Consider the following 27,766-nt stretch of genomic DNA (forward strand, 5'->3'; position numbering starts at 1 on the left):
AAGTCATATAAAAAGTATATGTGAGCAAAAAGTTAACTATGAAGTTTAGCATCAAGCTAATTACCTTTCCTTCTCTTACTATTTTTTTCCTTTGTACATGACAAACTTTAGTGTGAGATTGAAGTAGCTAGGTCAATAGAATGCTGTGTTTCTACATTTGCTCACCATGAACAATACTCTGTCAAATGCACAAGCCCAACATTAGAGATTTTAAAGGTTCGTGTTGACTTCTGCATGAAGTATAAGGAATTGGAATCCTGACTTTAGGGTACAGGGAATACAGTCTTATGATATTAAATATTGCTTATGGAGATAAATGTGCTCAAACATTTGGGTGGTTAAAAATAGATGATGGGGTCAAGAAGACGTGGTATATATAGTGGTACATATACACAATGGAATATTACTCAGCAATCAAAAAGATAAACTCATGACTTCACAGCAACATGGATGGAGCTGGTAGGGATCATGCTCAGTGAAATAAGCCAGAAATAAAAAGAAAAATACCAGATGGTTTCACTCTTAGGAGGAATGTAGAGGATCCAAATAAGGGATCAAGAAAAAATTAATTACAGTAAATTAAATAGTAAAATCAACAGGCAACTATAAACCAGACACATTCTGGGGGGGGGGCAGGGAAGGGGAGTAGGATCAAAACAAGGGTGGGAAGAGCAGAAGGGACTATGGTGATGGTACATGGGTGAACTGGTAGTGGGAATTTCATGGGGACTATAACTTGAGATGAGAAAGCATACATTGAAAAAAATGAAAAATGATATAAAATACAATAAAAATGAGAAAATATTTGGAGGGGCAGGTATATAAAAGGAACAATGACCAGGTGTGTGTCATTGAAGAGAAGCAGGTGAATATTTTCCCTTGTTATTAATCAAAGTTCTTTTACATGTATGTGGATTTCAAGACTATTATTTCATATTAGCATCTGAGAGATGTAGCTCTTCGAAATAAGAGAGGTTCTTTATTACTGGCTTCTTACTGCTATCATTTTGACCAATGCATTAGGGGAATACCTCTTAGGACAATGATGGGAAAAATCCTCCTTTTGCTTTTCATGATTTCGTTCAGAATTGAGGAATATGACTCTACTGTGCAAATAATTAATCACTAAATTACTGCTATACACATTTTTTAGATTTATTTATTTTTTATTAATACACACAAGAACTAGGCTGTAGGCCAGAGTTTCGGGGATGAGAGGATTCACCAGAGACAGAGTGGGGAGCAGAACAGGCAGATTGATGAAGCACACTGTTGAGGGGAGCCCCGGGCAGTCAGGACAGTTCTGATGCTCCCAGTGGGTCATCTCCCTAGCGGGAATGGAGCCCGGCTGCAAGCGGCTGGCAATACCGTGATAGCATTGAGACTTGAACCCCTGCGCCACCAGGGAGACATGTTCAGCAACTTAAAAAGTGTATTTTACATTTCCTGAGAGGTTTCTAATGGGCGACTACAGCTGAGAACCACTGACCTAGAGACCGTGACATCAGTTTCAAAAGTAAAGACACTGATACAGACAAATCTTTTGGTATTAAAATACTTTATAAGGTGGCTGGATTCACAGGCCACTTCTCCAGGGACACCCTCTCCTCTTCGCCCTACCGCGGCCAAATGCCACCTGTTAACCCTTCCGAGGGTCGGGGCGAGGCGCCTCCCAGCTTTAGGACCCAGCGCGGCACGGCGCGCAGGCTGGAGGCGGGACTAGAGGCCGGCGCGCGCACCTGACGTAAGCAACCCGCGCCGACAGTGGCGAGGGCGCCGAGAGCTGTGGAGAAACACGTTTGTGGTTCGCTTCAGCTCTCGCTCGCCATGGCGACCCCAGTCGAGCAGCCTCCTCAACCGGGCGGCGGGAAGCGCAAAGGCAAAGCTCAGTACGTCCAGCCCAAGAGGGCTCGACGCTGCGATGGCCTCGCGGCCCGGCAGCTGGAGCCCGGACTCCAGGGCATTCTCATCACTTGCAATATGAACGAGCGCAAATGCGTGGAGGAGGCCTACAGCCTGCTCAACGAATACGGGGACGACATGTACGGCCCGGAAAAGGTACGGCCCCCCGAGGGGACAAGCTGACCGGCAGGAGGGCGTTAAGCTGGCGGGTTATGAGGCCGCCTGCACGGAAACGCATGCGCTAGCCTGGCCGCCCGCGAAGGGCGGGGGCGTGGCCTGCGCGCGGACGAGGGGCGTGGCCCCGCGGCTCCCGCCCCTCCTCTTGGACCCCGCCCCTCCCCCGCACCTGGTGTGCGCGTACTCGCGCTCTGGGCTTCTAAACGCTCTGGGTCTTTATCTGGGCGCTCAATTTGTAGATTACTTTCTCGGGCCTGGTGTTGTGTTTCTGAAGATCTTTCGGGAACAGCCTCCTAGGACAGCTTTGGGAACGGTCACGAGTAGGCTGAGGTTCAAGTAGGTTCCTAACAGCAGATGGCCCTAGTTCACCTGGGCAAACTTAATTTGTCTGAAGCAGGTAAAATCTGAGATGCTAGGTTTCATGCTGGTGCTGCTTGTGTTGCCATCTACATCATAACGTTTTTAAAAGTAAAAACTTTTCGATCAATGCCACCTATAATGTAATTGCGCCATCACAGTTTGGAAGGCATCATGTTCCTGCATCTGGATTACCTCACCGGCACACCCCAAGGGATTAGTTGGAGGAGGATAGAGCCGAGGGATTTGAATTTAAGTACTAACATTCACTAGCCCTGGAATTTGGGCATGGGCCTGATAATTAATTGTGCTGAACAAGATTAAGAAAATGATGGTTTTTTCATAAGGTTGGTGAAAAATTTATTTATACATGAAATACATTCTGGTATATAATAAAGTCTGTAAATATGTATAGTTGTTCTTAGTGCCTCATTAACAGCCTCATTGATGGTAGAAAACTGGACAACAAGGGCATGTTATGTGTTGAGCAAGTTTTTTTAACTATTTCTGTATTCTCAGTACAGGAATGGTGGATTTAATTCTGTAACTTTTTAAAAATTTATTTACTCACGCATATAAGAACTGGGGTACAGGCCAGAGGTGCAGGGGCACAGGATTCACCAGACATAAGGCCGGGAGCAGAATAGGGAGACTGACAAAGTACACTGCTGAGAGGAGCAGCTGGGAGGCAAGAGAGATCTGCACAGAGTGTACCCTGTGGGGCAGTTCCTGGCCAGGGGTTGAACTCGTGCTGTCATGGCTGCTGATGGCTTCATAGTGCTGTGCCAGGAGGGCCAGTTCCATAACTATTTTGTTACGATACATTTGGTGAACATTTCCTTCTGTCCCAGACTGTCAAGCTGCTTTTGAAAACATTTTCAAATTACATGTATAACAGGTAAAGATTCTGTGAGAACGCCCATCTTCCTCTGCATCTTGGAGGGAGTGGTGTTTTAACAAAAGGTTTTATTGTCAATATTGTCAATCTGCCACAGGGGGTTTCACATAAGTGGTTAATTATAGCTTTTAGCATGGCTGTTAAGGCATTCCTGCTCATTAGTTTTATGCAAACAGTTTATAGATCATGATCAGCAGCCCTCTGAAAGTAAGGAAGAAGATGATGATGTGGAGAGTGCCTTGAAGAAAGAAGTTGGTGACATTAAGGCATCTACAGAATTGAGGCTAAGAAGATTCCAGTCGGTGGAGAGCGGCGCGAATAATGTGGTCTTCATCAGGACGCTTGGGATAGGTGTGTGTGATGTGCTGTGCGGTTTCTGCACCAGTGTGTGGACCTGGCCTCTCCCTTGCAGGGCGCTACTTACAAACAGTCATGGGATAGCAGCCTGTCCACTCTCTTAGCCCTAGGCATGTGAGAGACAGAACGGGATAGTGGACATGGTGTCGGTGTAAGAACAGAAACCTGGTTCTGCACTTTCTTTGTAACTTTTGACAAAACAAAAGTGCATGTGCTGTCTAAACAAAGCACCTGCTACTGCAGCCAATTTGAAGTGACTCCAAGCCATTTTTGAAAGGAGTCCCTTGTCAGATGAGATCTTCTGGTTTTTCCAGAAAAGTTGGAAATCTGGAGAAGCTTGTAGATTTTTAAGAGAAGATAACTGATATAAAACACTGCAAACACAGAGCAGTGTGTAGTCATCATCTTGCGCCATTCTGGACATCCTCCCAGGGTCTGTGTGTGCGTGCTAGACTTGTAAGTAAGCCTGGCTAGTGGATAATCAAGTTGTTTTAAATCATTGGAGATTTTCATTAAAAAAATGAATTATTTTGATAGTTGTCATTCTAGGAAAAGAGCAGCATGGTATTCCATTGAGTAAATCGGACATCACAAAAATGTAAATTCCAGTGCTGACAGTTGTTTTTAGTGAAAGCAGCAATAATGCTGAAGAGTTAAAATAGTAGATCGTTTTTAATACACAGTAGGTAGCAAGGAAATATTAGTTGTAAAAGATGGCTAGATTTATTTATAAATTCTTTACTTAATGCCAACTAATGTTACTTGCCAATGAAAATTCATTTTACAGTTTGAAGATTCTTTAAAATATGTGAAAACCTACATTCTTACTTGCTCTGCTGACTTTTTCTTTTAGAGCCTGAGAAATTGGTTCATCATATTCTGCAGGATATGCACAGGACCAAGAAGAAGAAGACTCGGGTTATTCTACGAATGTTACCCATTACAGGCACGTGCAAGGCTTTCTTAGAAGACATGAAAAAATATGCAGAAACATTTTTGGAACCCTGGTTTAAAGCTCCAAACAAAGGGACATTTCAGATTGTATACAAATGTCGAAATAACAGTCACCTGAACAGAGAAGAAGTTATCAAAGAGTTGGCAGGTATGTTTCTCCTAGTGATTTAGGTGTGCAGTGGTAAGTACTTGTTCTTGTTTTTAAGAATTTTGTTTGATGATTTAAAGCTTATATAGTTTGAATGTAGAACGAGCATATTAAGATGTTTTTAAGGTAATTTCAAACCTAATTGATCTCATTATATTACATATGAGATGTTCGGGTCTTTCCAAATCAAGAATGATTGGGAGGGGTGCAGAATAGTGCTTATATACTCTTATTAAATGTCTCAGCATTTCATTTGTAGTTATTTATTCGATTAAAATCTCCATAGAAAAGTAGATGAGTCAATATACTGCTTTAGCAAGTTCTAAACAAAGAGGTGATAGTTTGTTTTTGTATCAAGCTTAGTAACATCCTAAATATTTTTCCTTTTCCCCCCTCAGGAATAGTAGGCAGCCTCAATTCAGAAAATAAAGTGGATCTTACTAATCCACAATACACAGTGGTGGTAGAAATCATTAAAGCTGTCTGTTGCCTGAGCGTTTTGAAAGATTACATGTTGTTCAGAAAGTACAATCTCCAGGAGGTGGTAAAGAGTGCTCAGGATTCATCACAACTTACCCCAAAGCAGACGGCACAAAAAGGAAATGGGAAAGAAGCCAAACTGGAATCTGGTGACCAGTTAAATCAGAATGACTTAGCAGAAGAAAAACATAACCAGCGGATGGTACCTGAGAATAACAAGAAACCAGGCCAGACAAAACCAACGTCCGAGACACAGGTGTTGAGTGAGGGAGGAGCTAACCCTAAACTGGGAAGGAAAGTCACAGGAGAATCCAAGTCAAATGAAAATGCCCACTCGTAGGAAAAAAGGCCATTCGGTGTTGGTTTCTGAACGGGGGTGCTTCGAGATGTGGCCGAGATTCCCTGTAAAATCATTGCTGAAATGATTGTTTTTGAATTCTGTGTGCGCGCAACGCTATGTTCACAGCAGCGAGCAGCAGCCGAGGAGCCCGGCCAAGTTTTGTTACAGACCTTTCAGCCCTGTGGGCCTCGGGGAAGCTGGCTGCGCTGTGAACACAGAGTGGGCTGTGGGGGAAGGGGGCCTCTCCCTTACCTCCCCTGCCTTCCCTTCTGCACTGCTAGCTGCCTTATGGGGACAAGCGAGCTCTATGAAACAAACTCCAAGAGAAATTTTTATTCTAAGGAAGAATTTTTTGACACTTCACAGTTTCATGTGTCCCCTGCCACTTTGTTGTAAACATTACAAAAACTTGGTCCTGTAGTGAATTGTTTTGTGAAATCTTTGTACTTTTTGTCATTTTCTTGCTTTTATATTAGGCCCGTTTTAGCTACATTTATTAACATTGGTTTGGTGCAAATCCAATGTTCCAGTGCACCAGTATTTCAAGGTAAGGCGGGAAATGAAAGCGGACTGTTCTGGGCATAGGCTTACAGGCCTGTGATGGGGGTAGTAATGGAGGATTTGAATTTTCAGTTGCTTTGGGATGCTGATGCAAAAGGGGCACACTTTCTTCACAGTGGAACCGACTCACTGGTCTCCTGTGGACTCATCGTTCAAGCTGCGCTAGTCCATTGTACGCTGCTCATGAGGTCTGACTGAAAACTTGGCTTTGCCCCAACAAGTGTAACTAAATCATAGTTATTTGCGAAGTGAAGGTGGTGATTATTTTAAATGACTTGGAATATCAAAAGCTTTTTTTTTTTTAATCACAATACAGTGAAAAGGTTTAGGAAGTAAATTATTTATTAGTAGAATTTTACTCCAGAAGGGAAAACTCACATAGCCGGTAAGAACCCGATAGTACTAATATTAGAATGCAGTCCAAGAAATGGGAAACTTCATTCTCAGTTAAACTTATTAACTACTTACTAAACTGTAGTGTTAACTGCACTAAAGGAGTTTTGTGTCATTAATGAAAAGTAGCAGTGTCTCTTTTTGGTTTGACTGGTCAACAGATTTTGCAGATAGTTGTCAAACTAGTATTTGTGAGGTTGTAAATGATGAAGGCATTCAAGAAAACTTTCTCTGCTGCTAGGCGCCTCCCACAATAGGCCAACGTAAATGTTAGTGACTTCACATCTATAAACCAGAACGTCCTGTCCGGGGATTGGCTGACACGTGCTGCCTTTGTTTAATGACGGCATGCCACCTTCCTCACAGAGGTGCTGATTAAAAACCAAAACTTGGAGCCGAAGAAAGATCTGATAATGCTACGAAATTGGTTGACTTTACTGCAGGCCTGTTCATATAAGAATATTAAAAAAATAAAACTCCCACAAAAATAAAACCTCAACTAAGATCACCTAAATCTGCTACATGCAGAAGTCCAGGGGCTTATCAGGGAGAGTGCTCAGCCGGATTCTTGAGTGCAAAGGTGATGCCAGGCCAGGTTTCTGACTGCTTGGAGAAGAATAGCTACAGAAAGCAGGCAGTTTAGATGAACAAATGCACGTTTTGCAAAGTCATGGAGACCTTGTCTTAAAGTATCAGGATCTTAGATTTTAAACTGACTTAGGAACAAACACGTTGCAAAGGGAACTCTTGAAATGTTCCACAGACACTTGGGCTTGAAAATGAAGGACAGTAACAAATCTCAAGATTTCAGTCCTTTAAGAGCCAAAAAACCAAATTAAACAGCATTTTGCCTCAATTTCCCAATACTGATATATATGACTGTGAGGAGCTGTTTAAACCTTAGGCTTGGGTTTCTGTGGAACAAGAGTATCCTGCGATTTACTGCTCATACTGTGAGGGTTCCCCTCTTTGGAGAGTTTCCTCAGTGTTTCCTCCAGGGAAAAACTTAAAAAGCTAGAAGAGACAGACACCAAAGAAGACTACAAAATAAGATGCCCGGACTGAGGATATTAAGATGGGAAATTAGCTTCTGGGGACAGGTTCGCTCTGCGATTTGAAAGGTTTGGCAGCTGTGAATGCTCAGTGTGCCCGAGCTGATGGCTGCAGTCGTCGAATTGCCGGTGAACATGGCAATACGTTATTGAGCTCTTGGGCCTGCTTAAAGCAGGCCAGAAGAGTTTTGAGAACAGTCGGGGCTTTGCAAATGTAAGTGAGGCTGGAACTTCCTTGTATTGTATATCTTTAAATATTTAGATGTTAATAGTTGAAGTCATTTTGAAAGAATAATAAAAATATTGTTAGTATATTGAGGGGAACATGGAAGATAGAATTTTGGTGCCTTCATCTGACTTGCTGTGACACTCCCATAGATAGTGCAAAACTTTGGGGACTCAGAATATCGTCAGCCACGTGCTGGTAGGACAAATGGCTGTGCACAGTTGGTTTTCAGTTTCTCTGTGAAAGCTGCTACTCGACAGATTTTGATTCTGTACTTTGTTTTATCTCCTTTGTGTATGTGTATTTGGTAAGGCCTGGCTATGGCCAAAACTGTTTGCCATTTCTACAGCCTGTGTTCTTTTGGATCTGAATTCACTCAAAGATTTGTTTGCAGGCTCTTCGCTTGTTTTCATGGACTGTTTTGAACTGTTTCACGTTCACTGTAATGAACGTGTTCTTTTATAAACGACGAGATTCCAGGGTAGGGATTGAGTGCTTGCTTTTTTTTTTTCCTTTCAATTTTTATTTAAAACAAGTCAGTTAAAACTCCACTTCCATGTTGTGTTTTAGTAAACTTGTTTTGCTTTATAGAGGAAAGATTGTAAAATTTTTTATTTCAAGGTTAAACATGATTTCCAGGCATTATTTTGCTTTTGTTATGGCCATATTTCAGCTTGTTCTGATATTTTCAGAAAATAAAAAATTGTTTCTTAAAGGTTGATGTTCTCTATTTTTCTTTTATTCTGTTCTCAGTCAAGTTTTTGCTCTGTAACAAGTATAGATATATCATAAAAGGTGCTTATTTGTCAAATTGCATATTAGAAAGTCATTAAGTATTCCTAAAAAAGTAGTTTACTGCTTTCAATAAATATGCTTAAGTAGTTTAAACTTTAATGAATTTCCTTCCAAAGAGGTGTAGTAATGCAGTACTTCAATTCATTGTAACATTTTAATTCACTGTAAAGTTAGTTTCAGTAATATATAAAGATGTTAGAAAAATTCTCTTGAACATTTCTCTTAGAATAGCTCTAATCTTTATTTTTAATTAACCAGACACAATAAATTCATTATCCTCTGTGCTTTTCTTAGTAATCATTGGACTGCTGTTTTCAGCTCTGTAAGTCATAATCATTGCCTTTGTTGTTTCGATGTCTTAAGTTTTCCTCCCAAATAGTTTTGGATTGTTACTTAATTTTTAGCTAGGTACAAAACACAGGCTCAAGTTTTTCAGTCAGGAAAAACCTTAAGCATTCCATGTAGCCGGTTAAATGACGCAAGGATTGAACATAAGCTTGGAACTACTTCATTGGTTAGCTTTCTGTCAGCCTATGTTTGTCCCCATTCATGGTCTCTTAAAACGTTGCGTTTGATTTTCCCAGTGACTGTCTTTGGGAGCTCTTCCACAAATTCCACCTAATTAACAGAAAAACATGAACTTTTGGTTCCATTTTGACAATACCAATTAACTGTCAATACAAAAGTGTTCTGGAATTACTGCACTGGGTAGATTTTACTCTGGAGACTGACTTAGCTTAAGTTCACTGAATTTCTTGGGCACCAAACCTCCCGTTTTATGTAGTAAAAATGAAAATGGGGTTCTATAATAAGGGCTTTTAGTGCGAATGTACTTGAGATGCTTAGCCAGAAGAATATAATCCCTTTATTGTTTTTCCCCAGTTCAAACCAGATCTAGGCTTCTGTCCTCTCAGGGAAATAAAAAGTTTTCTAAACTTGTTTGCCTAGGTGCAAAGGAAACCGCAAGTTAATTCTTTTTGAGCTTTAAACAAAGCTGGGTTCTGGAGGTTGAAGGAAAGCAGTTTGGCTTAGCAGTTTAGCTTAGCTAGCGGTCCTGGGCCTCAGGCTGATAAGGAAGTGCCCGCGACCTTGACTAGGGTCTGGCTGTCTCCATTCTCTTTCATGGGCACAGACCCCAAAACCCCAGCTTACAGGTTCTTTTGTAAATAATTTTTGATACTTCCCACCCACCTAGCTGGGGCCTGGCCAATGGACACAGGCCATGGTAGAGCCCCCCCTTTTTTGTTACAGTAATCCCCTTTGTTACAGTATATAAGCTTGATGCTGAAAATAAAGACGGACTTTTCCTGGTGAACAGACTCACGGTGTCTGTCCTTTTTCCTTTCAGAGGTTCTGAGTGAGATTTAGAAAAATTTTGAGTATATGCAATTTTCTGTCCTGAACTTACTACTGTAAAACCAAAGCTAAGAAGATCTATATACTTACCAAGTTTAGACCCTAATTTGGTGACACATTTAACTTGAGCAAAATACTTGCCTTTCGTGGATATTTGTAAGGTGCAGTTGCTTTTTTCACATGATCTTGAAGCTCAAGAGTTAATTTCTCAAGGTTGGATGATTTAAAGGGAGCAGATAAGACAACAAAAGCTTTCACTACCTGTAGGGAAAAAAGTCAATATATGGATAGGCTTGGTTTTTTAGATACAGAGTTAATAGCTTGATTTTGTCAATAGCAGCTTAAGCGATGCCAGAGATTACCTCTGAACAGTGAGCCAATAAATTCCCTCCCCCCATTTTAATTTAAATCACTTTGAGTTTCTGTCACATGCCACCAAAAGAACCCTAACACACCCTATGGGACACAACTCATTTGTAGAGCCGATTGCCTCATACACATTTTTGCCATGTGTTTCTCTTGGTGAGAGTTAACTGACTCCTCTTGAGGTCAAATGGAAGAACTTGAAAAGATGAAATTGCTACGTGAGTAGCAATGTTTACCTCTCCCCTGACTGGGTCTGGACTGCTGACAACAGCGGATTCAACAACAGCTGGGTGCTCAATTAGCGCACTCTCCACTTCAAAGGGGCCAATACGGTACCTAGACATGGAGGAGAAGCCTTGGATGACGACACCACCCAAGTGGAAGACCTCTCCTTACAACATGTCACTTCCCAACAGTGTCAAATGAACAAACCCGGAGGATATGATGACATCATCAGCTCTGCCGACAAACCATAAATACCCATCACTGTCCATCATGCCTCTGTCTCCAGTGACATAAAAATTCCCTCGTATTGTGGCGGCAGTTTTCTTGGGATTGTCCTAGGAATCAAAGATGACATTGGGGATTTGGTCAAAACAGAAACGGGTATGAAACCTGTGAAGTGACCAGTACCTTCTGTTTTTAAATTAAGTTTAAAAAAGGTAATTCCTGGTGTAAGTTACAAAACATCCAAGAGAGTAATACAAAGGGAGGCTTCCTGCCTCTCCAAACAATCTGCCCAGTTTCTGAGGACCACCACAGCAACTGGTTTCTTACACATCAAATGTAGTATTTAAATGGGAAATTCTACTCATTTTACAGCTGCTTAAGCTGACGTGGGTTTTGTGACTTGCCCATGATCATTTAGCAAAACATGGTGGGTATAAAATTGGGGCTCTGTGTGACTTCCCAGACCATCTTTTCTACTAAAAGTGCAGCAGCGTGTTCTCCATTCTCTTACCACATATTCAGTAAAGAAGCAGAAGGGCCGTGTAGACTTTAGTCTGAGGGCAATTTCCCCTTCGTTGCCAGAGGGTAAAATGTTGCCATTTTCATCTATAATCTAGCACGAAAGAATATCAGTCTTAGCTTTTCTCACAAAATGAAAACATTAATAGTGGTATAATGAATATCAAATGATAAACATTCTTTACTGAACCAGCCAGACACCTTAACTCACCTGGACATCATAGGGTAGTATTCCTTTCCCCATCGAGCCTGGTTTAATTTCTTGTCCTTTCTGATTGGCACAAATTATTCCCTATTGAGAGGACATGTTTTCTGTAAGTACGTAAAAGTTCATTTTCCTATAGCTATTAGTAGCATGACATAGAAGCTTAAAACAGTGTGATGGAGTTTCCCAGTTGCAAGCTCATCTGAAATCTATTGAGACCAGTGGCTCTTAGACTGAGTAGTGTCAGAATCACCTGGAGTGTTGCTGAAACAGATTGCCTGGCCCCAGTCCAGGGACAGTCTGAGAATTTGTATTTCTACCAAAATCTCACATGGTATTGACACTGTTGACTTGGGAACCATGCTTTGAAAATCACCCCTTTAGATTAATGATACCACTGAGTGCACCCTCAAAGAAATTCTCCACTAGGGCTCTTTGGGGTCCTTTTTGCTGCAATGGATTAAGATGCTTTATTTCAAATGTCCCCAGCCCTTAACATATCTGTGTGAGAGGAAGCAGGAAGGCTGCCAGGAATAATCACAATTCCCTGTCAGCCAAACCTAGCTGGAAAATTCCGAGGTTCCAGAAATTACTGGCAAGGTAAGAATTTCAAACCCGATGGGAGCACTTCTGGGGCTTAGTTGATATTCCTGGATTTGAAAGGCTCCCAATGTGTGAAGTTCAAACTTTACCCATTAAACATACCACTTCCGTCTGCCCATAGCCCTCATACAGCTCCAGTCCAGTTTGCGCCTTCCACTGCTCCAGCACCTCAGGGTTCAGCGGCTCCCCGCCTGTCAAGCAGTGCCTCAGCTCCTTGAATTTGTATCTGGAGAGACAGAGTTGTGCAGTGTTGGGGGCAGAAATCGGTGTGGCTTTCATTGCAAGATCATTAAACCTTCCAGTAACAAGCAAACGAGCCAGGAAAGTTCACCGGGCCAGCACTCGTTGCGAACCTACTGTGTTGCCAGACATTCCTCTAGATGTGTTAGTCATGAAAAGAAGTTTCCTGGCAGAGAGCATATTTAACAGGCTGTTAAAAAGGGGACAGGAAGGAGAAAAGGCGGACAATGAAGTTAAATGTCTCTGAGCCGGCTAATTGAGCACCTACTGCAAACGCCTATTTTACAGACAAAGTGAGGGTCAGAGGAGTTAGAGACTCGCCAGGTGTCCCAAATAATAAAAGGCGAGTCAGATACTCAGTCTTCTGCACTACCGCCTGGCAGTTCTCTCGCCAAAGAGCCCTCACTTCTCACCGCAGCCTCCCCACGTGGCGCCTGGTCTTCTCTTACTGGTGCAGTAAGAAGGGTGACAGGCTTGTCTTGACCGTCAATAGTCCCCACCTGTTTCACTCAAGCGCTTGAGCTTTGAGCCACTGGCCTTACTACTTAAAGTTCCAGCTTTCAACTGCTCCCCCCTCCCAGCCTCAGGCTAGAAACCTTGAAACTCTGGTCCTCTGAGGACCCCCATGGGCCGGAGGTGTGGTAGAACCCCTTCTTTTCAAAATGACCCTTGACTAGCCCTTGAGTTGCTCATAAACATGAGCAAGATGTCCACATTTTAAAGGTCACAAAAGGGTTGACACAGACTAGGAAAACACACAATTCCTATTTGCTTGTTTCTGTCTCTCGCAGCCCTCTCTCACCTGGGCACTCACACCATGGGGGAGCAGAGGCCCAGGCTGCTACTTAACTGTTTCTCTCTTCCTTTCTTCTTCGCCTGTGAATCCATGAGTTAAATATATATGGCAATTCTACTGGATATTTGGTTTAAAGAAATATCTTTATGTTGGAAGACATCTCTTTAAGGCAGTGTAAATGTAGTTGTGCTTAAATACTGTTTTCAAATAAAGCAAAAAATGTTTTGCTACAACTGTCTCTAAATGGCGGTGGTTCCCACAGAGTTCTGGGACTGGAGGACTCTGTCTGGAAAAATGTTCAGCTGCCCCTAGGAACTACCCCAAAGAGTCGTACACCAGGCAGGGGGTAGAGGCAGGCAGTGTGCCTTCAGGGGACTTTTGGTGATGTCTGGGGACACTTGACCATCGTGACCGGAGTCAAATGGGAAGACTCACATCTAGCAGAGAGAGGCCAAAGAGATGGTTCTCCACACCCTCCATGACCCAGGATGACTTGGCCCAGTATGTCACCAGCTGGGGGGGGGGGCCCTGGGTGACGTGGGGCTAGTATCACTTTTGCCTGCAGTTCAAATGGAGATTTCTGCCAGAGTACCTCGTAAGATCTTTTTGCACGAGCATCCGGTACACAGTCGGAGCGCTGCACAGGGTCGTGATGGGATAAGAGGTGAGTGTCTGGAGGGCAGAGATAAACAGATGTCAGCAGTGGTTAGTTCATGTCCATGGCTGGAGCGACAACACTGCTCTCCCTCCATTCATATGTGTCCATCTCATCAGTTGTCACTAGCGATTATCTACATGTAATTACTGTGGGCGATTTCCAATTATAAGGAATGTGTATATGTTATAGTAATAGACATACACAATTAAATTAAACCAAGGATGGATTTTTGAACTGAAGAACAACCTCAAAGAAGAAACCAGCTGTTCTACGCCAGGGCTGCAGTGACCTTTCAGAGTGGAATCTTGAAATCTGTCGCCCTTAAACTCATGCGCGGTGTGGACGCGATACAAGCCAATCTAGCAGGACCTTTCTAATACCATTCTTAGGAAAAACACCAGTCCTTTTGAGTGGATTGATTAAATGCAGAAGTAAGACATTTTGCAGGTCTTAATTGTTTCAGATTTGCTGGATTCATTATGTTTCTAGCTCCTTAATGTCAAATAGCAGCCTAGGTATGGTATCTTTTTTTTTTTTAAAGATTTATTTATTTCTGCATACAGAAGTGGGGTACAGGCCAGAGGTGCAGGGGGGTGAGAGGATTCACCAGAGACAGAGTGGGGAGCAGAACAGGCCGACTGACCAAGTACACTGCTGAGGGAAGCAGCCGGCGGGTCAGGAGAGGTCTGCCGCGCCATGTGGGTCACCTCTGGGTCGGGGATTGAACTCATGTGGAAGTGGCTTGAGCTTCTTAGTGCTGTGCTTAACCCACTGTGCCACCAGGGAGGGCCCAGCTAGGTCTCTTTAATCTGGTGAAATACCAATGGTTTAGACTCCTCTTTTGTCAGTTCACATAATGAAATGGCAACTTATATTAAACCTAAGCATTTGAGAGGATGCTCTCATGATCTATACCTGGGCTATCTAGTTTCTTATAGATCAAGACTAGCAGAAAAGTGCACTTCTACTGTGTCTATTTGCTCCCTAAGATTTCAGTGTAGATAGTGGAGAATAGTTTAAGTATATTGTAATAGTAAGTCTAATGTAAGAGTTCTTGAAGCACTGAAATACACACAGTATCTTTGTAAAATAAAATGTCATGATTTTAACATTATTTAATATATTAATCATTACATGTCAACAATAAATTGTGTTAATTACTAATGAATAATATTGTTTAATATAATGATTGATTATATTATTAGCATATGACATAAAAAATAAAAATATCTACTAAAGATTGTATTTCAATATTACAGAATTTTTATATATTATAAAAACTAAAATCCTTATCTTATAAATGTAGGTTTTGAAACTGCGAAGTTCACCTGTCTGCTTCAGGGAACTTTGTAAATATGATGCAGAGACCTTAGTTCTTACACTTCCCTACATTTCTATCAAGCCCCTCAAGCCGTCTTGACTGACCAATTAGTAAAAGAGCAGCATGAAAACAGCTTTGATTCATACACAGGCATGGTGTTTATTTAATAACATATATTTTCTTAATCTTAGTTGATTTTTCATGATTGAAAAATAATTGACCGGAATCACCTGTTACTAAAGACCAGAGAAATCACAGCCACCAGCTGCCTCCATCTAGCTTTTGTGACCGAGAAGGAAGACCATGTCAGGCTTCAAGAATATTTGATTCTGAGAGTGAACAGAGTGAGAAGCGTGGCGAGGGGAAAACAGGAGCTGCTCTGGGGGAAAGGTGATGCTATCTCAACCTTCCCACATGGGGACTCAGGTTTATCAGCATTTGTTTTTTGTTTCATGGTCAGAAACCAACAGTTTGCTTAGATTGAAATTACTAATCTGTTGTCTAGAACCAGACTTCGGCAGCCATAGATTTAGTGATATTAGCCCTAAATGATATTACATTTAGTGATATTAGCACTGGTGTTAATAAACACTGAAGCACAAGAATGGGTTTGATGTGGGGGTTCCCCCTTTGGTCTCTGTTAAATCCATTCAATAGCCAAGTCCCTATTGCATACAAGAACTGGGGTACAGGTCAGAGGTACGAGGGTGGCGGTGGTGAGAGGACTCATCAGAGACAGAGTGGGGAGCAGAACAGGCAGATCTATTAAAATACACAGCTAAAGGGAGCAGGGAGGGGGTGGGAGAAGAGAGATCTGCTGCTCCATGTGGGTCAGCTCCCTGGCTGGGATCCTGCTGCAGTGAATTGCTTCATAGTGCTGAGACTTAACCCCTTGCACCACCAGGGAGGCCCAACACTTAGTTTCTTAAGAAGGAATGCTTTCCATCAGCTCAAGAGGCTCTGGATCGGGAGGGATCATGTGATTGGAGGACATGCGGGGAGGAGGCCAGTAGAAGTGGTGACTTACATCTAGGAAGGTCTCTGTGTTGAACTGAGCCATCTGATGCACAAACACACAGGCTCCATGAAGCCAGGAGGAAAACACACTGCCGATGGCAGCCTTGACCCAGCCAGTGTCGGACATGTTCCAGACGATGTCTGAGGACTTCAGGTCCAGCCAGTACCTAAACCACAGGGGGAAGCGAGAGATCAGTCCAGAAAATAAAACCAAAAACCAGTAAAGCAAATGAATTAGTGTCTGAGGAATGGCCAGAATTTGACCGCCAACAGAGAAGGGTCAAAAGAAACCCTGAAACAGGTGGACGGATTCTACCTCCCATTCTTTGTAGGGGCTTTTTCAGAATTCCAGATAGACTATACCAGTGGAATGGGAGGTCGAACTGGGCAGGACTTTCTAAGTCTTCCCATTGATGCAACACAAACGTATTGAGCAAATATACGCGAGCAAGATAGATCGGGTCTGTGCTCCTTTTAGGGAGACAGTAAGTACACACTAAAATGATTAAGTATATACATCAACATCATCATTTCAAATAGCGATAAATAACCTATGGAAAAGAAGACAGGGTCATGTCATAGTTTTAGGAGATGAGGGGGGTCTTTCCTGTTGGGTAAATTGATCTGGTAAATAGACACGGTGCTGTGGGGACTGAAACAGGTTGATTCCCAAACTCTTGCTTGGTCTGAGGGTTGGATGGTGCTGCTTACTGAGCTGACGTTGGGCAGACATCTACTCTGTCTGGTAGATGTGACCTTGAGGTACTAGCGCTTAACCTAGTGGAGGTATTAACTGGGATGCTGGAGGTACCTGTTGGTAGTTCAGGGGAGGACTTCCCAAGTCAGACTGAGGCCACCTCCCTACCTTCCGCAGATGGTGTACCCGATTCCAAGGCTGCTCTGGGAGTGCTGGGCCATCTTGGGGAGGCCTGTGGTCCCACTGGTGAAGTAAATGGCCATTGGTTCTTGACTTCCTGTCTCGACGCAGTTGTGCTCTGCAGAGGCAGATCTGCAAAATAGGGACCCAAGATATGGCTGAAGAGGACAGACCTGCTTGATTCTCATGGTTTTTCTTTTCATTTTTGCTCTGCTGCTTATGTGTACTTGATATAAGAAGATAGTTACTAGAACAGAATTGAGTCCAAAAGTTTCTCGAGAGGAATTTCCCAGGAACTCTTAGAGGGAATTTGCAGTCATTGCTAAGTGTTAACAGCTCAAATCTCTATCTCTTATTTATGTTCCATTTCCGTACAGGCCAGATAGGTAACTGGTGAATCTTGACTGACTTGACCCAGTCATGGTATTAAACCAGTTCAGAACTGGTTTAGCAAAGGGCATATGAGCCAGTGTTGGTAAGCTGTAAAGGTTTTATGGGACGTCCTTCCTTGCAATAAAAAGAGTCACAAGGAAGGGAAGCTGGTCCCCACACCCCCACCTGACTTTCTGGACCTTGACTATTGTTGCGAGAGTACATGACGACTGGAGCAAATACAGTGCTTGTTTTATGCCATGAAGTTTGTGATTATTGCTTATCGTTGGATAACTGATCAAGCACCTAGCCATTTTTAACACGCGCTCATGTTTTTAATTTCCTAGAGGAAAGAGGCTTAAGGATGCTGTGTATTATATCTCAATGATGAATAGATACGACTTCCATAGAAACTGTAAAACTGCTCATGATTCTGTGGGTTAGGAGCTGGTGTGGTCTCAGCAGAGATACCCTATGTCTGCTCCAACTTGCTTGACAGGAGCTGGAGGACCCCAGAGGGTTCACTCAAAGTCTGAGGCTCTGGTATTGGTTGTTGGCTAAAGCACCACTTTTTCCACACATGGCTTCTTTCTCCAACATGACAAGTTGACCATTTGGATACAGTGGCTGGGTTCCCCCAGTGCAAGGGAAAAGTACAGTCTTTTGAGGCCTATATAAATATAAATACACCCTACATGGACAACAATACTTTCATGAAATATTAGTGTGCTTGTGAGTTGTCCCTGCCTCCCAAAATTTAAAAAAAAAATCACTCATGTTGATTTTTCTATTATAAGTATAGGGGTGTTGGCCTGGAAAAAAAGAATTTCTTCATAGTCATACCCTGGGGAGGGGGAAACAAACTCATATTTGAATGCTTTCAACATTAGTCTGGCTCACCATTTTGTTCTTTCAAATATTTCAGGAAGTGTTCACGGCCTGCCCTCTCTGGTGGGCAGAAGAAGGGGGAGAGATCTTAAAATGAACTCCTTGAGCAGGTTGGCTCTTTTGAGATAAAGCTTTTCTTTTTCTTTTTTTGTCTTATTGCAAGAAGAAATATTACACTCTATGAGTGACAGGATTGTCTTTCTGGCTTGTCTTTCCTTCTTTCACCTGAGATTGATTGATAAATTTTTCAGAACTATACATAGATGCATATATATGTGCTGATGACTTCCAGATTTATATCTTTATCTCTTTGAATCTGAGATGAAAATATCTACACCTGATCTTCCCAGACTCCTCAGAGTCAATATGGCGGCTACTGTTCTTCCTTCAGCTGATACTGCCTGACCACTAAGTCACTCAAGCTAAAAAGCAGAAGACTCCGTCTTGATATTCACATCCTGTAATTCTCTAAGTCCTTGCAACACTTTATTTGCTTCCTTCTCTCTGTACCACTCCTCGAGTTCAGATCTAGAATCCCCTAGTCTCTCTTCTGGATTCTCCAAGATGACCTCTCTGATTCCAGCCCGAATTTTCTTGAATTCCTTATCAATATAGCTGACAGCGAAAAATACTTGAAATCCAAATCCAGTATTTCCCTTCTTAAAGCTCATCAATGACTTCTCTTGTTGATAGGATTAAGTTATTCTATCACCAAAACAACACTTGAGATATGTTCAGTATACTTATCCCCATTTTACATGTGAAGAAACTGAGGTTAACTGCTTTGTTCATTCATTGACTCTGGAAATATTTCTTAAGCACTGATTATAGGTTGGGAACTAGGAAAAAGTGAGCAACTTAAAAAAAACATTTTTACCTTTTTTTGAGAGTATCATTGAGGACAGTAGTTGGACAACATTTTAGTAGAATTTTTAGGCTCTGTGGATCACCCAGTCCACTCAACTCTGCACCCATAAACTTCATATTGTTTATCTGCTATTCCAAAATAACTATTGTTACAAAACTTGTGCTGAGCCAGAATTATCCCATGGCCCAAACTTGCCAATTCCTACTTAAGGGAGAAAAAGTAGTAAGGGATAATAAAGGATTATTTATGCATAGGATAATTTAGGTTGTGACAATAGCTATGAAAAAAAAAGTAGCAGGGTGAGGCACTAGAGTGACTTGGAGTTCTGCTCTAGGCAGTTGCTTGGGCAAACCCCTGAAGAGAAACTGTCAGGCTGAAAGCTAACAAGAAGGTGTGGAGAGGACAAGGAAAGAGTATTCCAGGCTGAAGAAAGAGCAGGTGCAAAGGCCCTGAGGTAGGGCATGTTTGAGGAATAAAAGTGTGATCAAAGCAAGTCAAGGCAGGGATTGTGGTGGGAGGTGCGGGCCAAGACTTAGGCAAGGCTCCAGCCACAGAACACACATCACAGGTCACAGGAGGAAGCAGGGCCAAAGAGGAGAGCGACACCTCTTTCTGCCCTTAGGAACCTCTTATTTTATCAAGTGACTCTTTTCCAGAAAGGGCTTGAAATCAACCCATAATGTTGCTGAGATTTTGGCACATGGAGACTCCAGTAGGCTACATGTAATGGATGTGGCTGAGACACGGATGAGACTGGGGAGAACACTCACTGGAACAACTCCTGGAAGTTGAGCCAGCCGTCCCGACTCTGCGGAGACACCAGGAGCTTGGTTTTCAAGTGGGGACACTCTGACACAATGGACTCCACTGCCCGGGCCACCTCCTCGCTGGCCACGATGCACTTGGCCTTCGATGCTTGCAGCCGATAGAGGATGTCTTTGGCTCTCAACTGGATTGTTCCCGGCATGAAGACAAGCCCTAGGCGGGAGAGAGGGTCTGAACTGGTTGTTGTCCCTGAGAAGGCTGGAGTGAGGAAAACTTGCCCAGAGGGGAGAACCCAGTGCTGAGGGCCCTGTGGGACACCCCGGGAGAGCTTCAGAACACTGGCTTTCGGGGCTCACAGTCTCTGGTGAAACCTGTGCTTGGGACGTCCCAGCTTTGTGACTTATCCCTTTGCGCCTTGCTTTCCCGCCTGTGAAACGGGGAAAGTAGAAATAAGAATGACGCATAGAAGGTAGTGTAATGGTGGACCAGTACTCTGGGACGATTATTCTGGAACACTGTGGAGCTCATAACAGACTCACGAACATCATCTCAATCTCCTGAAGTGGACACCAGTGGTGTCAGAGTTTTGTACGATGTTCCTCTGGGAGATAAGAGGACATATTGTGCTGAAAAGTAATTGAGGAATTAGAATTCCTTTTATGTTTTTATCTTGTTTTGGTATGTATTTTACTATATATATATCTGCTACTATGGAGCAATATAAATGACTGTGCCCAGGAGGGTGCAAGGGTGCCCCAAGTATTTTTATCCATAAAGTGTGTAAACAAAAGAAAAGCCTGGAGACCCTTGTTCTAACAACCCTGGCGGGCAGGGCAGTTATCCCACCTGATGGGATATGAGATGGGGTCTTAGCTGGTGGCCTGCCAATGTCAGAGTTTGCTAGATTGTGAGGCAGGCCTCATTTGGCCCCTCCTCACTTCATTGTGGACACTGGCTTGAGCTAAGCCTGGCTTTAAAGTGCTCATTCCTTATGACAAGAATCTAAATAATGTGATTACCTCAAACAAAAAGCATCCATGCCACCACAGAAGTGAAATTTAATCTGCTGATGGAGAGGAGAGATCCTCCACCCATGCATCTGACAAGATTAATATCCAAAATGTAAAAAGAAGTCAGGGTTTGCTAATTTCTAGAGAAAGCACACCCCTTGACTGTGAGCATGCCTTGGAAATGTCACCCAACCAACCCCCCAGTCCACAGACCCAACACCCCCTTTATTAACTCTTTCACCCCAACCCAATACTGGGTTACCCCGGGGTCAAGCACTCAGCAACTAGAGACAGACCACCCTTGATGGTCCGGAGCCCAGCATCATTGTTCAAATGCTCCAATACTAAACTTACTAAACATGCTCATTCTTGCCCCTTTCTCTTCCCCCCCCGAAACAAATACAAAAAATAAAGACTTGCATATGTTAAAAAAAAAAAAAAAGTTGCACAACCTGGTCCAAAAACTGAGCTGAGGATCTGATAGACTTTTTTCCAAAGAAGACATATATTAAGCAAGACACATGAAAGAGTATTCATCATCACTCATTCTCAAGGAAATGCAAATCAAAGTTGCCATGAGATGTCATTTGGCACCTGCGAGTGACCTATTTAAGTAAGACAAGAACAAGTGTTGGCAGGTGTGAAGAATGAAGAAGCCGCATATGCTGTTGCTGAAATTGGTAATGTAACTTTGGGGACTTCCTGGAAAAATAAAGCATTGAACTGCCTTGTGACCCAGGAATTCTACCCGACAGTATCCAAAGAACGTGGAAACACTAATTTGAAAGGTACTTGCTCCTGTGTTTACTGCGGTATTCACAGTACCCGGGATATGGATGATTCCAGTGTCCACCCAAGGAGGAGTGGATAAAGCAAAACCTTGGATTTTGTTTACAATTTAAGATTTTTTTTTAAAGATTTATTTATTTATTCATACAGAACTGGGGTACAAGCCAGAGATGCGGAGGGTGAGAGGATTCACCAGGAACAGAGTGGGGAGCAGAAAACAGGCAGATCAACGAAAGTACACTGCTGAGGGGAGCAGCGGGCGGGCCAGGAGAGGTCTGCCACGCCATGTGGTCACCTCCGGGGCAGGCGGGGATCGAACTCATGCGGAAGTGGTTTCAGCTTCTTAGTGCAGTGCTTTAACCCGCTGCACCACCAGGGAGGGCCCCAATTTAAGATTTTTTAAAATATATTTTTACATCTTTCTCCATTTTGTACATTTTTTCCATCTCAGTTGTGATGCCCGTGGACTTTCCACCTCCACTTCATGCCTGTGCCATCACCATAACCCCAGGTGCTCTTCCCACCCCTGTTTTGATCCTGTTTGCCTCTTCATCCCTGCAAAATATCTCTGGTTTATAGTTGTTAGTTGATTTTCAATAGGGATATACCCAAAGGACACAAAAACATTAATTAAAAGGACATCTGCACCCCTGTTTATTGCTGCTCTTTTTACAACAGGGAAGTTGTAGAATCAACCCAAATGCCCAAAAATAGAAGACTAGATCAAGAAGACGTGGTACAGACACACAATGGAATATTACTCAGCAATCAAAAAAAGAAATTCATGCCATGGGCAGCAACATGGATGGAGCTGGAAGAGATCGTTCTAGTGAAACTAGCCAGAAAGAAAAAGAAAAATGGTTTCACTCATAGCATAAGGGAAAGAAAAAAAAAAAGGAATTGTAATAAAGTAAAAATGAACACCAGCTAACAAAACACTGGATTCTGACGACAGAACTGAGGTTACCAGAGGGAAAGGTGAGTGGGAAGAATAGATAGAAGGTATTGGCTGAAAAGAACAAGTGGGGTGGGGCCCTAGAGTAGAAGATGTGGGAAGCTGCACCCTGAAACTGACAGTGTCGCAACCAATGCTGCCTCAGAAGAGGAGGAAAGAGGCAGCTGTTTCCCAGCTGGGACCCAGTCACATTTGCACAAGTGCTTGTGTTCTGACGCTTATTCTTTCTGTGTTTGCACATGAGGGAGAAGAATCCGAGGAAGTCCAGGCTCACCTGGACCAACACGTGGCCCAGCATGACAAGGGGTGAACTCTTGCTGTGTCCAGACAGCGCAGGGGCCAAGTGATCACATCCCTTCCCAGCTCTGGGACTCTGGGCAGCTTTTCAACCTCTCTGCACCTCTGTTTCCTTTTCTGCAAAAAGTGTATCACGCTAACACCTACCTCTTAAGATAGTGACTATTCCCTGACGACTGGTCATGATTTCAGCGGTTTTTCCCTGTCCTCTGTAGGCACCACTTTAGTGAGAACTAACAAGCCAGAAGAACCCCCATCTGCCGTGTTTGGAAATGTTCGGGCCGGACACTCACCGGTTCGCATGCAGGCCACGTTGATGAGCCACCACTCTGGAATGCGGGGCAGGATCACAGCGATGCGGTCGCCTCTGTTCAGGCCACAGGGCTTGGTGAGCACGTTGGCCACTTTTCGAGACAAGGATCCCAGTTCTCCAAAACTCCATTTCACCTCATCCCCTTTGCCGCTCACCCACCACAGGGCTGGGTTGGCTGGTCTCTCTCCTGTCTGGCCAGGGGCATGGGGGAAAGATGCAGAGCTATGGATTCTGGTGACAGAGCCCCTCCGCCTTTGGGGACACTGCCCTCGCCTAGTGAGCCATCCCATCCCGGTGTCCATCTTTCCCTGACCATGGGGTGGGTGTCTGACCCAAGCTGGGGCACCATAGGGGGTGGGTGTCTGACCCAAGCTGGGGCACCATAGGTCAGTTTTCTGAGAAGAACCAAAAGGTGGAAAATAGTGCAAAACGCATATGGGGTCCTGGTGCTTCTGCACCCCGGGAACGGTGTGGTTCCTGCCCTGCCGAGCCTGTCCTTCCAGCCCAATCTTGCGCACTCTCTCTGTCCCTCAAGGAACGCATTTCTTGTTAAGTTAACGTCTGTTCCAGCCTACTAGCCCTAGTGTGTGAGATGAGACTGGTCGGGAGCCTTACATTTTCGGTCACCCAAAAGGCCAAGGTGTGTTTTATAGGTAACAAAGAACAGGGTGGAGGCCACTGGGGGATTAGCTTGATTGACTTCTGGTGGAAAATTTTCACTCATGTGTTGAGAAAGCAAATCATCTGTACTGCACAAAGTCCTTGCTTTCAGGTATGACCTTGGCGGTGGGGGCGGGGGGGCGGGATTACTTCTCCTTTCTTCCTTGTCTGGAACACTGCTCTTATACCTCCCTCCTGGCCTCCTTCCACGTCACTTCCTCTCTGTAATGTCTTCTTTCAACTGCCCCTCACCCCTTTCTCTCAGGCTCATCTGCGTTCCTGCCGTGTTGTGTCCCTGTTGTGGGGACTTTGTTCTACTGGCTGATCACTGATCACGGATCGCCCTGCCGGTGGGCGAAAGCCCCCCAAAACCAAGGATGGGTTCACGTGCCTTTGGAACTGCTGTCCCTGGATAAGGAGCTTAACTTCCACAAGGTTTAGTTCCTTATCTGCACCTCCAGGTGATGGGGATTTGCTGAAATCATATACGTGAGGGTTTCCCAATATTTAGTCACTGGAGTATCAAGATTCTCTCCAGACCTGTCTACACCTGTTCCATTGTCCTCTGTAGTTTCCTTCACTTCAACTCACGTTAAATGTATACGTTTACTTAAGGAGGACAGAACATCTAACCACCATCAGGACCATTTGCTAACAATAGGTTCCTGAAAAATAAATATTTTTAAAACACAGCATGTGCTTACACTTTATCTAGCGTGATCAATTTCTATGTGCACTCTGTTGAAAGGAGAATTTAGCAAGCATGGCAAAGATGTTAAAGACACAATGGAATTAGAGGGAGACCTCCCCATCTATTTAACAGCAAGACTGATTGACCTTACTGAACACTCTGTGTAGTAACATCTGACCCCCGCCTTCTGGAGCACAGGTCCTGGGGTGCTTGGATGAGCAGGGACAAGTAAGGTGGTTAGCCCAGCGCCTGGCAAGGGGGAGGCACTGGTGAGCAGGCAAGCCGGGATCTTGAGCTGGGGTCACTGCAGACACACCTGGAGCATTGCCTCTTACTGTCTCCAACCCCCATTCTCTCTCTTTTTCATTTAGCCAAGATAATTCATTGTGCCGAAGAGCAACGGACAGATTTTTACATGAGCCTGTGACTAACCCAGGCAGGTGAGGGGGGCCGGCAGAGCTGTGCAGGAGCTGAAGGAAAAAAATGAAGGAAGAGATGCATCATTCTGTGAGGACCCCACAAAGAGTGAGGTGGGGGGGGGCTCCAGAGGAAGCGCCTTTGGGAGGGGAGTCTCTTTCCTCAGGCAAGGGAGCTGAGCAGTTAGAACACATGCCAAGAGGTTGTGGATTGAATAAAAGCAGCAAGGAAGCAGAAAGGAAGCAGGACACAGAGAAAGACGCTGGCACCAAGCATGTTGGGGGGTGAGGGGGTGGGGAGGGGCACCATCTTGTACCTTCTCCTTCTGAGACCACTGGTCCAGCACGTCCCCGGCGAAGTTGAAGTTCTTGGGCAGGGGCCGCTCACAGCGGTTGATGGCTTCAAAGTCCGCAAGGGTCAGCGGTGCCCGAAGCCGGTGGTCTTTGTGAAGGAGCCGGCCGGCCGGCCTGGGGAGCCAGAGGCACCTGAGCGGCGTCCAGCAGCGGAGGAGGATCCTCATGTCGGGCGGCCTGGCCGGGTGGACCAGCAAGTCCGCAGCCTGGGCGAGAAGGCGGACGGCGGCGTGAGCCTGCTCCGCTGTGCCGCCAGGTGGGGAGTGCACGCGTGTGCTCCCGGGGAGCGGGGGACACCCCCAAAATGCCCTACAATGTCAAGCTCTCTGTTCCCCAAGCCAACAGTGGATGCACAGCACGGAATATTTGCTGCTGGATTAACCTTCGAGACCTGGCCTCTCCCTTCACCCTGTCCAGCTGTGTCTGCTGACCTCTGCTGAGTTGCTCTGGCAGTAAGCAGCCCCTCCACTTTTGCTGAGTGTCTATTTCCACCGCTGAGAGCAAGCATCCTGCTCCCTGCTTCTGGCCACTCTGGCCTCCCCTCCTTCTCAGCCCTTCACTGTGGCTGGGTAGGAGCCTGATTCCAGGCCTGAGTGGACAACCACTTTCCACTGTAGGATTCTGGGCCAATACTTAACCTTTCCTGCCCTTCAACGTTCACCTCTGTAGTGGCAGAGATCATAGCTGCTTGCTGGGGTTATCATTACAGTTTCATAGAAGATAATGTGTACGAAATGCTCAGTGTGCTCAAAGTGACCCGAGGAATGAGCTAGTGTTGCTTATTTTCATTAGCTCCTGCAGTCACCCAAGATGCAGAAAGGGGAGAAGGCTAAGAGGAGACGGTGGCCCAGGCCCCTCTGACATGAACGAGCAGGAGGCCAAGAAGGTGGTGAATCCTGGGTTTGAGAAAAAGCCCAGACACGCCATCCTGCCCCCAAGGGACCTCACTGGCTTGGTCACTCGGATGCTGCTGCTGCACGAGGCTGCAGGCGCCAAACTTAGCTTCATTGACTGACTGACGTGCCTCCCTCCATGATCGGTTCATCTGGGCCTTGGAGTGCCAAAGAGCTACTCAGTTGCTTAAAATTAAGCGGGCCCAGGAGCACTGCACAGGGGCCAAGCTGAGGAGAAGCAGAGGTTGTTGCCCTGGGCTGAGAAGAAAGTTGGGCACAAGGGATGTCCCCAGTCAGAGGAAAACCCTCCCTTTGAGCAGGGTAACTGCTGTCACCACCCTGGTGAGGAAAGAAGGCTCAGCTGGTGATGATGACACCTGGCGTAGCCCCCATAGAACTGGCTGTCTCGCTGCCTGGCTGTGTGGGAAAATGGGGTTCCCTGTACAACCCATGGGAAGAGAGGCTGGGCCGTTAGGGCCACGGAGAGACTTGTATCACCGCTGCCTTCACAAGGTCAACCCGGAAGACAAAGGAGCCTCCGTTAAGCTGGTGGAAACTTTCAGGACCGATTACAATGTCAGAGATGATGAAAGCCATCATCGCTGGCAGGCCACATCCTGGGCCCCAAGTCTGCGGCTCCCATTGCCAAGCTGGAGAAAACGGAAAGCTAAAGAATTCACCGCCAAACTGGGCTAAGCGAACCCTATTGTGGTTCTGTACATAAAATGATAAATATTCTCCTTCAGACAGGGTTAATGGGGGGGGGAAGGGGATTATTTTCGCTGGTAATTTTGTAGCATAATCTTGTGCAACAATCTTACGGGAGGAATCCAGAGGCCTGGATTTTATCCCCAACTCTTGCAAAACCCTAGCTTCAAGTCCTTATCTAGACTCCTGTCTGTGCTCTAACATTTTTTCCTAATTCTGTGATTATGTCTTTTAAAAATTTTTCACAGTGCGTTTCACACGACTCATGTGACAGTTGCTTATCTTGTATTACTAACTATTATTTGTAGTAACGATGCTTGTCCCCCTAACCTCCATAAATAGTGTGGTTGATGCTCTGTAGGGCATCTCTGGCACTGGACAGGACTCATAGGGCTCTCTCCAAAGCTAGTGTCTATTGAATGCAGGTGTTTTGCATTCCTGATATCATGCAACCTTCGTGACAAAATTGTGAGGTTGTATTATTATTACCTCCATTTTACAGGTGGGGAAAGTGCAATGAATAAATTGTCCAAGGTCATCCATTTTATGGTGGCAGAAGCAAGGTTTGCATTTATACGCCCTGACTTCAGAGTGTGCCTGTCCCATCTCTCTGCTACTCAGTTTCTTTTGTGCTGCTTTGTTTAATGAAGTTTTCTTATTGGTGGTGAACTCCCTTTCCTTCCTTGTCTTTCAGTCTTTAATTACCTCACAACATAGAGTGGAAAAATCTGCAGGTGCT

General features: G+C 44.4%; 2 protein-coding genes across 2 annotated transcripts; one reads left to right on the top strand and one right to left on the bottom strand.

The window, feature by feature from the left end:
- Positions 1 to 1,773: 1,773 nt before the first annotated feature.
- On the top strand, positions 1,774 to 8,925 carry THUMPD1 (THUMP domain containing 1). Its single transcript, XM_004691730.2, has 4 exons — positions 1,774 to 2,058; positions 3,511 to 3,685; positions 4,545 to 4,793; positions 5,192 to 8,925. Exons 1-4 carry the CDS (start codon positions 1,828 to 1,830, stop codon positions 5,611 to 5,613), a joined length of 1,077 nt encoding a protein of 358 aa, XP_004691787.1. The 5' UTR covers positions 1,774 to 1,827; the 3' UTR covers positions 5,614 to 8,925.
- A 79-nt stretch (positions 8,926 to 9,004) lies between these two features.
- On the bottom strand, positions 9,005 to 25,593 carry ACSM4 (acyl-CoA synthetase medium-chain family member 4). Its single transcript, XM_004692088.2, has 13 exons — positions 25,390 to 25,593; positions 23,286 to 23,496; positions 19,947 to 20,154; positions 17,037 to 17,180; positions 16,182 to 16,338; positions 13,768 to 13,847; positions 12,242 to 12,365; positions 11,543 to 11,623; positions 11,324 to 11,425; positions 10,795 to 10,922; positions 10,599 to 10,698; positions 10,138 to 10,257; positions 9,005 to 9,258 (listed from the first exon to the last, which is right to left on the bottom strand). Exons 1-13 carry the CDS (start codon positions 25,591 to 25,593, stop codon positions 9,172 to 9,174), a joined length of 1,746 nt encoding a protein of 581 aa, XP_004692145.1. The 3' UTR covers positions 9,005 to 9,171.
- Between the last annotated feature and the right edge of the window lie 2,173 nt (positions 25,594 to 27,766).

The sequence above is a fragment of the Condylura cristata genome, unplaced genomic scaffold (genome assembly GCF_000260355.1).
Source record: "Condylura cristata isolate star-nosed mole 26May11 unplaced genomic scaffold, ConCri1.0 scaffold00032, whole genome shotgun sequence".
In the NCBI taxonomy this organism is placed as follows: Eukaryota; Metazoa; Chordata; class Mammalia; order Eulipotyphla; family Talpidae; genus Condylura; species Condylura cristata.

Bases quoted from the DNA above. Each gene is read 5' to 3' on its own strand.
- ACSM4 (XM_004692088.2), bottom strand. From the start codon at position 25,593: ATGAGGATCCTCCTCCGCTGCTGGACGCCGCTCAGGTGCCTCTGGCTC. The intron at 13,848-16,181 runs GTAAGTCACCAC...TCTGCCCTCCAG, and splicing joins ACACAGAGACCTTCCTAGAT to ACACTCACCTCTTATCCCAT. The intron at 9,259-10,137 runs GCAAGTATTTTG...TCTGTTAATTAG, and splicing joins CTTACAAATATCCACGAAAG to GTGGAATTTGTGGAAGAGCT.
- THUMPD1 (XM_004691730.2), top strand. From the start codon at position 1,828: ATGGCGACCCCAGTCGAGCAGCCTCCTCAACCGGGCGGCGGGAAGCGC. The intron at 2,059-3,510 runs GTACGGCCCCCC...TTATGCAAACAG, and splicing joins ACATGTACGGCCCGGAAAAG to TTTATAGATCATGATCAGCA. The intron at 4,794-5,191 runs GTATGTTTCTCC...TTCCCCCCTCAG, and splicing joins AGTTATCAAAGAGTTGGCAG to GAATAGTAGGCAGCCTCAAT.